Raw genomic sequence first — 14,019 nt, forward strand, 5'->3', positions numbered from 1 at the left:
ATTTCATGACACAAATACCTAGAATGTGACATGGTGACAAGCCTAATTAGCCTATAATGCAAGTAAAACAATCATAGTTTGATGGTTGAATAATTGATATTAGGGGAGCAATTCTCCTGGGGAAATATGGTTCTGGCAGCAAGCAGGGTTGTAAAATCATCATAGTAAATGAAAACATCACACCAGATGTGATTAAATCTCAAGGACTAAAACTTTCAGTGTTGCTTTGCAATGGAAGCAAATGCTTGTCTTAAGTATATGAGGTTTATTCCTACTGGCTTTGTGACTCAAAACCTGGTTTCTAAGTTTTGTCAAACTCAGGTGTTTAATTACTGTCTTGTTAGTGTCTTTCAAATGAACCATGACCTTTCGGGAATAACAAAGCAATTCTCCTCAAACTCCTCTGTGGTATAGTTGGAAAGCTCAGGAGGAGAAATGGATGGATGAAAGGTTTTGCTTTATCACAGCACAATGTCTGGACATCCAGAAAAATGGTTCAGTGAGTTTTAAAATCGGCTGTAAATTACTGGTAAAAGCACACAGTGGTAAAACCTTCATAATAGTTCTTAAATTGTTCCCAAATTATTTATTTTGTCAGTACCTGCAGCTTTGCTAATGGAGCTACACACCAAAAAATCTTCTGTCATGAGTCATATACTGCAATGGACTAGAAATATCAAAAAAGGCAGCTGTATTACATAATCAACACATACTGTGGACCTGCTACAAATGTTTTGTAAGGAGGCTGATTGACATAACTCTAAACAGGGAATTAAATAATATTTATAACTAGCATTACAAGATGGGTCATTAAAAACCCCTGCAAAGAGGTTTTGTTGTGTTGTTAAGCCTGGAACATTCAGCCTATTCATGGTGTTCATGATTGGCTTTTAAATATTTTTATTGGGATAAGGGATAATAATAAGGGAAACATGTTTAAGTCACAGCTACCTCCTCCTCTTTTGTTATACAATTCAGAGGAAATGTCAGTGCAGAGGTTTGTTTTTGGGCTTAAGCTTGTGAGAAGCTTTTATCAGCGTTTGACAGGATTTATTATTGCTTCCTTTTCTTAGTTTTTGCTTTTTTTGTATTTTATTTTTTTTGGTCCTCTAATTTGGACACCAGCTGTGTGAGATGTGTGTGCTGGCTTTGTGCACTTAGTGTCACATTGTTAGATGGACTCAACATATAGTAATATTTTTTTTGACTGTTATGTATGTGTGTAAGTTTGGACGCCTTTGCATTTGAGCCTTAATAAAATATGATTTCTGTTTGTCAGTGACCCCTTAAGAATAAACTCTAAAAATGAAAAAAATGTTATGAAAGGAACCCTGTGGATAAATCCTGGTAATGTTGGGTTACAAACATTTTCTTTTGTGTTGTTTAACACACGGGGCAAAATTTATTAGGTCTCAACCCAACCATCAATTGAACCACTCAACCTTTATAAATGTGTTGTTTTTTTATAGATTGCTAAATGATGGGCACAGTTGTGTCTTTAAACAGGGACACTGTTTTGTTTCCCTCAGTTCTTTGCTGCGTTCTAGTATGAGAGTCGCATAGTGCTAGTCATTAATGTTAAACCACTCAGGAGGCTCAGGAGGTAGAGCAGTCATCGATTCCTGGCTCTTCTTGTCACACGTTGAAGTGTCCTCGAACAAGACACTGAATCCCCAAGTTAGTTGCGCCCAGTGAGTGCAGGCCAGCATCATAGCAGTTCCTCCATTGGTGTGAGAATGTGTGTGATTGTGAGTGCAATTGGCTGAATGAGAAGCAATGTGAAGCACTTTGGTTACCAAGAAGGCAAACGTGTAGGGTGTGCTGACCTTGTAACCTGACCTACAGGTGATCACATAGCTTTTATTTATTCTGAAAGGTGGTCTACATCAATTAATTAATTGGCAAGGTTTGATTGCCTTCTCAGATGGGAAAAGCCGAGCCCAAAGATAGTCCTATAGAGTCGCTGAGACCAATTGTACCATGAGACTGTGGAACAAATTGTCTGAGAAATTTCCAGCTTATACTTTAGTAAGTTTTCCTGAACACTCTTATATATATCACTGCTTTTATGTTTCCATCTTATATTTCTCACTTTGTTTATTTTAAATAGCACTCATATTTTTGTCCTTTTTAGATGTTTAACATGTTTTCCCCTTCTGTCTTTTGCTTTGGAAACTCTACTTTTATACTAGTGGCATATAAATACGGACAGATATTATTATTACCTTCGCTATAAACTTAAAGCTGTGAAAGTAAAGACTTCACTTGGATTCAAGGTTTAAATACTGTATTACAAGAACAAAAAATACTGCTTTGAGAATCTTTTTATCGTTTCTGCTTCCAATATCTACCGATCTCCCGTTGCACATGTCCTTATTAGTAAAGAATGTTTTGCTACACTTTCTGCTAATGAAACCTTATCGAAATGTGAACCACATAAAAAAAAAAAAACTGTGGTCAAGCTATTAACGAGGCAGTTGTTTCATAGCTTAGTTTCACGATACTACTTTTCCAACTGGCAGCAAGAAAATTACAATTTGGCAGTTTCACTGAAACATAAAACGCCAAGAAGATGTAAGTGCACATGAAATGTTCTTTTTATCATTTTTGAAAACATTTACAACTATCTGAGACAAAAGAAAAAAGTTACAAATGGAATTGACCTGCAGTTTTCATCCATTTTCAAAGTGTTACATAAATAAAAGTCATATTTATAAATATCTCTTTTTATAAACATATAAATAGTTTTGAAACATAAATACATTTATGCAGGGGAAGATGAAGTACATTGATGTACAGCAGCAGCAATAATATACAGCTTTGCAGTGTATAGTTTTTACACCATTGTCCACCATCTTGTATTATGCATCTGTGTTTGTATCTGTTGGGCATGTTGTAATGTATACATATATGTATATATGTATATATATCTGCATATTTGTTATATATATATGTTTATATGTTGTTTTTTCTTTGTAGTATTGTCATCTCAGTCTCGGTTTATGCTGGTCATGGTGAGATTCGTACCAAAAATCTGTCACTTGGTGAGTTTTTCTTTTTCCCCCACAGGTGAGAACAAACTGAACCTTTTGCTGACCAAACACATCGTCAGAGATCTACAGAGAAAGAGGAAAAGCAGAAGGAAGGTTAGATTGAGCTGTCAGAGAAATGGTTATAATGCAAGTTCATTCATTCTTTGCAGGTGTCCTTCAAGAAAATTTTACTTGTGAGTTTCATGTTTAATGAATTGCTGCCTTGACTCTTCACCTATTTATCCCCAGACAAACACACGTCTACAGACTTACACATTTACAATTTATTGCAGCCCATGGGAGGAAAAACGGGTGTCAACTGATGAAAAACACACATACACTCACTCGTGTTAGTCACGAAATAACACTCCCCTGTCAGGATTTTACAGTTTGACACAACCACGAAAAGCCCTGAAGCACCAGGACTAATTGTGTGTCACCTACAGCTACCTTGTTACTTCATTCACCAGCACAACCCCTTTGTTGTTTTTGTTAAAACTATTTAAGTAAAGTGAATTGGTTTCCCAGAAAGACCTCAGCCACCACAGGGTGCTGTGTTTTCAGTGTGTGGGTGTGCCGGGCTCCATCCTTTCTTCCTTCATTCATCTCTCCCGTTAATCTTTTTTTTTTTTTAGACTTAACAGATGAAGCACATGGGATCATTCATGTTAGTGTGAATAAAAAAAGATTGAACTCTAAGTACACAGTAGATTGTTTCCCATCGGAGACACTACTTGATAATAGACTGAGGTTTGATGATATTGTTAGTTTACCTAAGCTTTCCATTGCAGCCTATGGTCATCTCAAGTATCAGGAGTCAAATTTTGTTAATTGCAATTAATTAATTTATTTAATAATTTCAATTAGTCACTTGGCAGAATAGGCCATACCCAATTAGCACACCTGATTTACTATGTATTGATAGTACTATAGATGAAAGTATGAAGAAACATAATGTAACTTTTGTTTAGTTGTATTACTCTCTCTCCTCTCTTTGCTTCTTCCTTCGCTGGGTAAGTTTTCTGCTTCATCTCCTTGCTTTCTTGTTCTCTCATCTGTTCCTCATCTTTTTGTTCTTACAGGCTACAGTGAATAATTAGAGATTCAGTTTCTTCCTTTTGCTTTCCAAGTATAAAGTGGACCTGTGATATGAAAGATCACTCACCATCACAGTGCTCCTGCGAGCCTAGCAACCCATCCCGCTGATGGTTCCTATCCTGTCCATCTTGTGCCCGAAGCAGCCACTCCGCGTCGTGGAGCCCCCTTTCTTGTTTCCTGATTTATGTCTCCTCGGTGCGGGCTGGTCGTTAAGGAGGCGAGCCCACATGCCTCTGGCCCGGGTGTCCATGCGTAAATCTCGCAGTAACCGTATCCGAGAGCGCACATCATCTAGCCGTCTCTCCCTCTCCTCCGACTCCAACAACTCCGCCAGCTCCTCGCCTAGCAAATTTCTAAGAGACTAGAACAAAGATGGAGAGAATAAATAAACGATGTCTCCCTTAGGCAAATGCATTGTGCAAAGAGATATGCTTTTGAAACCGTTTAAATGCCTGCTTGCTGCTTGTTTGAACAGAGCAGCCGTTTGCATAATGTTTGAATTTAAACTCAGGTAAACCTCAGCTCGGTGCATATTTGATCATTTCCAAACACCATGTGCCAAAATATAAAATGTAATGATTTTGCCGGTTTTTACGCACAGTGCTAGGATAAATCGTGATGGACAACTCTTATTTCTTGCCCAAAATCTACAAATTAAAAAACAAAGAAACATTTGAATAGATCAATTACATGCTGCAGTTATTGGGTTGAAATCTCAGAGGAATCTTTGATGTAATTTCCCGTGAGGATTCTACAATTTTTTTTTAAACTTTGTGGCGGTTCAGCTCTGGCCCACAGTAAAGAGTCACAGACAGGTGCTTGTGGTTCCTCTGGTCTGAACCCAGACTGTGCATCCGCTTGAAGCCTCTCTAAATTTTAGTAATCTAAGCAAATAACCAAAATCTTATTTCATATAATTACTTACGGATTCTGCGGGCAATTATAACCGTAATGAACGGACAAAGCTTTTACGCACAAAGCATTTACTTTCTTGTAATTAACTATGCAAACATCAGAAACGGATTCATCCGTAGGTGTACCGGAATATATAAAGCTTGGAAAGTAATATATCCTATTGCTTCGAAACCCTTTTCATTGGTTTTTAGCCTCAAACCGTTGATATATTTGCCCAATTTGATGTCTGCAGTGTGCGCGTAAAAAGGGTTAGACATCGCTGAATACATGTTGTGTTTTTCTAAATTAAGTCATCAAAATATTTAATAGTTTTAGGTGCAAAGTGTGGGGAAAAGTGTCACCTCTAAATTGTTAAACACGACTGGAAACATGAAATAGGCAGTGATGGGTGCCCTGAACCACCCGCTCCTAACAACTCACAGCCCAAACCAAATAAAGGGCCTTAGTTCTCAGTGATAATAATATAGGTACCTTATCCTTACCTTCTGCTGCGCCTGAGATAAAGGTTTTGCTCCCATCCGTACAGAAAGCAGGGTGACTATAAGTCCACAGGCTACCAAGTGCGACAAGTTCATTTTGGCAAGTGTTGTATTCTTCCTCTGTGCTGAAGTTCAGAATAAGGGGCGGTATCAGCAGCCAATCAGCTGTTAAGCATACGAGGCTTCAGTCCGTCTTTTACTCCAAAGCTCCTCAAGTGCTTCTCTAACTCTATGTATTAGTGCTCACCGTTTTATAGCCAGCCCATGGTGATGTCAACCTGCGTAATGGTCCTCCTTCCTCTTCAGCTTCTTCTGAGCACGTCATGCCAAGAAACTAATTAAATGATACAAGCTCCGGTCATCGGGCTTTGAGGGAAACAGGATATGCTATGATCTATCAAAATGCGCCGGTTTTTTTTCCTTTTAGACCTGGCTTAGATGCAGGAGCTGAAACCTAAGGTTGTTTCAAAGACTGCGCGTTTAGAGCTGAGGAGCGACTTTGACTTCTAAGATGCCAGCCGCCTGGACTTGGAAATCGTACATGAACAAGTTATATATTCTTCTGCGCGAGTAAAAAATGACTGATTTTAACATTCGTCAGCCCACAACAGCCCAAAACAGACACACGCTGAGGCTGCTCTGCTTGTGTCTGACTGTGGTGTTTTGACTGTGGGTGTCTTGGATGTGTGCGATGCCTCTGTACAGACAGCCACCTGTCCACACTGGTCCACGTTGATTTAGGCTCCATCTACACTTTTATAACTGTAAATAGAAACACAAACTATCCTATTATCCTATCCTGAATCCTATTTTAACAATATTTACTATTACATTGTCAGTCTTAGAGCTTTTAGTTCTGTATTGATCTTAAATAATATGTTCAAAAGAGTTAAATATATATATATAAAAAAATGCTCATGGGTTTTCTGAGAAATGCTGAAAAACCTTACACAATGCGTCACAGCAGGTTCCTTGGCTTTGTGCCAAAACTGTTCAATCCGAGCTTGTCAGAAAAAATGGCTTTTTGGGGCACCACAGAGGTTAATTTAATAAGAACTTAAACTTACAGCATAGATGGTTCAGTGTAAGTGAAAAGCTAAGGATCCATCTATTGATGCAATGCTGTCTCTGACTTTGGTGCATCATCATACAATATTGTGTAATTTTAGACATAAAACATTAATGTAATATCATATTCAAAATGTTATAATTACACTTATATGCAACATTTAAAGGTTCACAGGCATGTTCTAAAAATGTGGTCAGATAGGGTTTTTTTTTTAATTGGCACTTAATGATGCCAAGAAATTGGTGAAACTTGCAGTGAAATCATGTCACCTGGCTGCTAGACTGATTCATTTATTTTATGGAAATGACAGATGCACTTTGAGCTTCATTGAACTGGTTTCAGCCTAATGCAGCACCATCTGTTTTGGAACACAGAGGGGCAGTATTTGCTGTGTCGAAAACTGAATGCTCCTCAAAGGACTCCTCGTTTTTATTGGATCAATAGCTTCCTGTACATTTCTGTCATTATTGATAGCAATCACAATCATATAAAAAAAAAAACCTAAAGAAAAAAGCTTTGTAGAGCAGATTGGCAATACTAGAATAGAGGAGAAAATAAAATAAAGAACTACTTCATTTTCTGTTTGATCATTTATTTCATCCTCTCAACATTACTTTAATAAATCTGGACATAACTATGAAAGGGAATTATAACCCCAAGTAGTTGTTGCATTAAAAAACTATGATGATTCAATTTTTTTAATTCTTATCACTTAATTCTTATTATTTAATTCTTATCACACACACACAGGCACACACAGACACATACACACTTAAAACTAAGAATGCAACCCATCCATTACATAATTGTAATATTCATTTCAAGTTATGTCCCAATGTCCAGTAAGTCCATGTGGACTGGGCACATAATATTTAGAACAGTAAATAAATGATCAACAAAAGCTTTAGACTCGTCCCTTCAAGGGTCCCCTCAGCAGAAATTGTTCTGCATGTTGATTTTGGCATGAAATTTTACACCAGATGCCCTTCCTGCGATAATCCTCCCATTTTGTCTGGGCTTGGGACCAGCACCAAGGGCTACCTTGGTGGCTGGGCAGGTGGGTTTTGAACCCGTGGCCTTCTCTATCCCAACCCAATGACCAACCCTAATTACCACTGAACCACCAGGCTTCCTTAATAAACAAATAAACAAACAAATACATGACCAAATGAGAACTAGAAAAAAGGGGCCTAAATGCTTTCTTTCGTCCTTCATCTAAGAAAATCTGATTAGGTTCCATCAAAAAAAAAAAAAAAAATGTATCACAGTATTTTTATTTGCGAAAACATTGTATCTGTAAAAGTCCTTTTCTTGGTACAGGACAAATTTGTTTTTATGATTTGCATTATTTTCTTCTTTACTGTCTGATCTGTCAACAGCTTTTTTTTTTTGGTAATTGGCCTTTCTGCACTGCTCCTAAGAGATTATTTCTAAATGAAACAGTGCGATGTGTTCCTTGTAATTCTTTCATTAGCTGTAGTTTTAGTGGCTGGCACTGCTTTATTCTGCTTCTGCCCAGCCATAATGATTATCATTACTCTTCTATTCATTCCTGTATGCCCAGGAATGAATAGAAGAATTGCTGTGTTGAATTTTCCCAGGAAAGAGCAACCAGACACTACAACAACAGACACAAAACCTCTCGTGAACTAGGAAACAATATAGCGCTATATCGCCCAGCAACAGTATGTAGTATAAACAGCCATTTACTGAATGAAGATAATGCAGAGTTTTACTATAAATGGTGGTGTGATGATGATGATGTGTGCATATACAGTATGTCTTTGTTTCTTAACTGGGTCTGGTAGGACAATGCACATTAAAGAAGAATTTATTAATCCAGGAAGTGTTTACTAAGCATGGATACATTTTTTCCCCTTCATGCTTTGCTCTCATTAACACAGAACATTGGTAGTGTTTACACTCATACATTCTTCATTATAGAAATTTAAAGGTTTAGTTTGACGTTCTCCTCCATGCCTGCCAATATTTGAGCGGTTGCCACCTGTTTATTGTTTTCTGCTCAGAACGACTCTAAAAGTTACAAATAAGATTTTGAAAATATCGTAATCTACCATGCACTTATAGATAAAAACAAAAAATATGCAAAATATGCTGTGAAAAATAAACCGTATCTCTTTAACCCCATTTTATCTCTGTATACATTTATTGTGCTTGCTGATGTTCATATTGAATGGTGAGCTGGGAAAGTTGGATTAAAATGCCAATGAAAAAACTGCGATATGTTCAAATGCAAGTTTCCAGACCTGGGCTTGCCCTGTCATCAAGATTCTGTCCAAAAATGACAGACTTTACCCTCTTTTTCAGCTTTTTGTGGCAGCGGATTGCCGCAATGCCAGCTATCGTCAGGAGAGATGCTTTTGTTTCCCATACTTAAGACGACAGGAAGTCTCATTGAGCGCTTTCTGTGAACTAATTGAGGGTTTGCCCCTTTCGGGAGCTGAAACTGGAAAATCCCACTCACACTCTAAGGTACCTGTAGGGAGTTGAGGATGCTGGGTACCATGGACGAGACACTTCATATGACACTTAAGCCAAAATCACCTTCACTTTCAGAGTGTGGAGCTGCTGAACCCTCCTGACCTTTTGTCCTTTTACAACTTTTCTGCTTTTGCACATTTTTCTATGAATGCTAATGCCTTTATTTTTAATTTTAACAAGTAAGTGAAACATTCTTCCTTAATGCTGCAAGTATTGTGTCACCAGTTTGTCTCTTTTTGTATAGTTTAACAATGTTACACACTTTTCCCGATTACATCACACGGGTTACTGAGAGCACCTATTTTGCTCTGTCCTTTAGTTCCACTCATTTCTCAGTGCCATTGCCGCAAATTGTTGTCCACTTAATTTTCAATAAGTTTTTGAACTTTCATGTGGCTGACAAAAATGTGATTAACTAAACTGGTTTGCAGCAGGAATCGATACAAAGCCATCAGATGCAGTAGACTTTACAGTGAGTGTCTATGTGGGGATTGAGTGTCCTCTGGGGTTTGTGTAAGACAAACTACAAGGCTGTTATGGTCCTATAAATAACAGTTTTATTGCATGGAGAATTTTAATGCCTTTTACACAAGTGCTCTAAAGGCTTTCACTTGTGCCAACAACAGCCTTGCCTTCCGTGGCAAAGAATGGACTTGAACTGAACAATGAACTGAACAAAATATTGGATGGGGGTCTCATTTACAAAATATGAAACACGATTTGAGTATAGCCGTTTTTTTGGTGCAATGTTTCTTTAGAAAGTGGTGGAAAATTCACATGCATAAAAGTTAAATATCAAAAGTGTTGTGTAGTCATAGACCTTGATTATTATTATTATTATTATTAGGTTTAAAAAGATCCTCACACAGTCCTCACAAACACACGCTCTCTCTCACACACACACACACACACACACACATATATATATTTCATTATTATTATTTTTTTTTAGCATTCATACACAACTGATACACAACCTGGTCTTCTCCCCTTACAAACACGCATTTTCTACATCCAAATTGCTCTTTTTTTCCTCCTAAATCAGATTATTAAATTATAAGGAGCTGTCATAATACAATGTGATTGCCAGGAGTCACTTTGTATAACAGAGAAATTATCACATATGTGTTTTAATTATTCCTTGTTACGCACATGACACACAGACACAGTAATGCAGGTGTAACAGGCTGCCAGATGACTTTTCCTCATAACAGTGGAATCTCTCCAACATATTGTTCAGCACTGTTCATGCATGAAGCCAAATACAAAGGATGAAGAAGCCACAAGTGGAATATGCTTGTATGAACAATAGAGATTTATTGCCCAGTCCAAAATATGCACTTATATACTTACTTTATTGTAATTCCATAACCAAAATATACTGATGAGTTCTGAGCAGATGTTGAAGTGGAAAATGTGTCATCTACAAACTGTTCATTTTGTCTGTGAGATTAATTGGCAATGCAAATGAAAACCACAGTATTTTAACTTAGAAAATTCCGGATTACACAGCTGACTTTTAAGCCTTACTGTTATGCATATTTAAGTCTTGTTCCAAAAATACTTTACAGATCTTTTCTTTCTTTCTTTCTTTCTTTTTTTTTTTTTTGCTCTCATGGCATATTGCCTCAGTCAGAAAAACATTCCAATCTGGAGGCATGGGGAAAGAGCATATGAAAGACGCTTTTAGGTCAAAAGTTATTCTTGTGGATATTTTGTTTTTTGGGCCACAAGAGATGCTGTCTGGCTTCTGTTTTATTAGGGTTGTGTTTAGTAGTTGAAATGTAACTGCACATGCACAAACTGCAAACATTGCCAAATAGTGAGCTAGTGATATTAGTGTGTCTCTCCTAATGGCATTGTAATAATTATTCAGTTGTAAAAATGGCCCCAGTTATTATTGATGTCACTGCCAAGGTTTCCATTTCTATTATAATCATAAAAGTGAATAATATACAAACTGCTTCAAGAGCATTTATTACTGTGCTCATAGCATTTCCACACATTTTTCTAAGCCACTCTAACTTGTGTGTCACTTGTGTTTTTCAAACCATGTGGAAAAACGCGTGTTTGGGGTTTGGGTGGCACAAGCTGTGACAAAACCACATGGAAACAGGACATTTCATCGCATATATCTAGTCTTGGATCAGGGTCTCAAATAATTTGCTTGACGGTAAATGAAGTATCATTTTTGCTAGACATCCTGCCATTGCAACACATTGTAACACAGTTTTTTTAGAAGACCATTTCCTTAATATTCCCTGATATTGCCTGCTTAACTGCTTTTGAAATACTGTGAAGGATGTAAAAGGTGTCATTCATGGTTTTGCCAATAATCTACATTCAATAGGCTGCACACCTTAAATCCTTGAATCAGTGGTATAGTGCAAAGTTCGAATAAACCCCTAAATTCCTTAGTGAGGTAGACATTTTTATGAAATAGTTAAATATCACAGGATAATTTAAGGGGTGCTTAGAGCATGAAAGCTTGAAATTTCCATCTCAAGCACTGTTGCAATATATACTCACCTAACATGGCGTCATTTAAAGAGAAATAAACAGAGACATCCACAACAGAGAGGTGTTAAACAATTACTTGACAAAACAACTTCTTAGTCTGTGTGACAAATGATTTATAAAGCATTCCTGTCGTAACGTCTGAGGACAAACTGCATGTAGGGAGTGATGTAACCTAACATCATCTGAACTCGAAATCCAGAGCTGCAGACGCATCATGTGAGGTCACTCCTTTACTTCACTTGAAAAACAACAAGGAATGTGTATCAAGGCAACCACAAAGTAAAAATCAAAGGGTTGGTAAAGGGTTTTAGGGCATCTACTGTAGCAAACGTTCTTCACCAGGAGCTGCTTAAAATAAGTGAACAAACAAACATGGCAGTAACCTTTTTTTAGTAGAACAGTAAAGTAAAAATGAAGTACCAATTTTTAATTTATGTAATTTGCAATATCCTAAAAATATCAATCTGTTTGTTCAAATGTAATCAGCACTGGGGAAAAAAAGGCCAAGTTGCTGTGTTGTTCTGGTAAGACAGTATAATACAATTCAGGAGGTTGTCTTGAATCATATCAGACAGTTTGATCAAATACTAAAACATTGCTCAGTGTATGAGAAAGGATTTTATTAAGTTTGAAAACTTATCAAAGTGAGAATCAATTTGTATGATAAAGCAAATCTACAATGTCCAAATATCTCATGTAAAATGAACTTACAATTGTAAAAGGACCATACAATTAATAATATGTTAATAACTTCTTTAGTTTTTTTTTTTATAGTGATTTTTATTATCTAGAATCCAAGGTGTGGTCTTCAGAATCCTGGTTTTATCCAATCATCAGTCTGAAACTACAAAACGGTTCCTGTGGCATAAGAGCAGACAGAGAAAAGGTCATCATTTGGGGAACTGGAATTTTAGAAAAACAATCTTTGTATTTTTGCTTGACAATTTGTAAAATTACAGACTGATTATCCAAAATCTCTGCAGCACCTCCAGTTGCAACAGCTATACTAACCATATGATGTACTTTACATTAAGTGTTTTTCAATTTTTACTGCGTGAGGTTCTAATTTGGCCTTCGTTTCACAAGGTTTCACAGTTGTCTAGTACCCAATATGCAGTAGTTTTAATAATGTGAGCGTGCCAGTACCAACTGAAGTATCTCTAAAGAGGTCACAAAGCTTTGTACCTGCTTCTCTCATCTAATAGCATTATACTGTCTGAGTCAGAAAAAAACAGGAGTGTTGCAATTGCTGGCTTGTTAATGTGGATGCGTGATTTACTGTATGCCCTGGACACGCGGAAATAAATTAGTGCCTCTACAGCATTATGAGACTTTTCTTGCTAAATATGACGTAAAAATCTCTTTGGACAAAATGTTCCTTGCATGTGCTCCAGTTCTCAGAATATGCTCATTGTGCAGTCTTATTAAAAGGCATATATTATAATCACTCTGTGAGAAAAGTATTTTTTCCATAATCCCATTGACAGATTTGATATTCATGTTACCATAACCTGCTTTGCCAGATGACAGATTGTCAGATTCTCTGAGTGAAAAAAGGTCAACTGGAAAAGTGAGGGAATGTTCTGGCTGACTGGAAATGAGGTGCCCATTATGGCTTTGCCTTTCACTGAAACCTACATTTAGGAGACAAGCTGCCACTTGGAACTGTTATATGCACTTGCACACCAGAGCAATTTCAAGCCAGATAAAAAACGTTTGACAAGTGGCCTGGTGACCATGTGAGGTCTAACCCAAATCAGACAAACCAAGCCAGTCTGGCGATGGATTTTCAAAACAACCCTCACTCCTAACTCGCATGTGCCTCTTATTTAGTGGGTGATCTCTGACGTCAAGTTAGGTAGACCTGCGCAAAGGCCACACAGGTCTATAATGATCAAATGAGTGCAGAACAAAACACAGACTCTTTATAATTACAGCATGTATGTCATTTGCATATTCTGTAACTTTAGTGTTCTTTTGTGGAGAGAGTGTTTGTGTTGTGAATACAACAAATTTAAAGTGTTTAGGTGTCTTGGTTTGGCTCCTACATTTATTTAGCACCAGGTTTGATTTAATTTGCATTGGTTTAATCTGGTATGGGTTTGCAGATGAAATGTTGTTTAATCTTGTTTGTTTGATGTAATTGTATGTTTTACATAAGCGAATGCTTCATTTAGGTTTGTGTGACTGCACTGCATAATAATAAAGCAGAGGTCTGGTTTTTCGAAAGATCAAGAGAAACCTGCTGGCCTAAGACCTGAGAAAAAAAGATCCTAGCTTGATGGCAGGTACTTTAAAGTCAGGAGCTAATTCAATAAAGATCTTTTTTCACTCAGTACCCCTCTACAACTGAGCTTAAAATGAGAGAGGATAGGAAATGATAACCCATGTGCTGTTAAAGGGC

General features: G+C 37.2%; 1 protein-coding gene across 1 annotated transcript; it reads right to left on the reverse strand.

Annotated features, from left to right (window-relative positions):
• Positions 1-2,575: 2,575 nt before the first annotated feature.
• Positions 2,576-5,760, reverse strand: nppc (natriuretic peptide C). The gene is made up of 3 exons (XM_067514600.1): positions 5,528-5,760; positions 4,198-4,491; positions 2,576-3,116 (listed from the first exon to the last, which is right to left on the reverse strand). Exons 1-2 carry the CDS (start codon positions 5,618-5,620, stop codon positions 4,219-4,221), a joined length of 366 nt encoding a protein of 121 aa, XP_067370701.1. The 5' UTR covers positions 5,621-5,760; the 3' UTR covers positions 2,576-3,116; positions 4,198-4,218.
• Between the last annotated feature and the right edge of the window lie 8,259 nt (positions 5,761-14,019).

The sequence above is a fragment of the Channa argus genome, chromosome 8 (genome assembly GCF_033026475.1).
Source record: "Channa argus isolate prfri chromosome 8, Channa argus male v1.0, whole genome shotgun sequence".
NCBI lineage: Eukaryota > Metazoa > Chordata > Actinopteri > Anabantiformes > Channidae > Channa > Channa argus.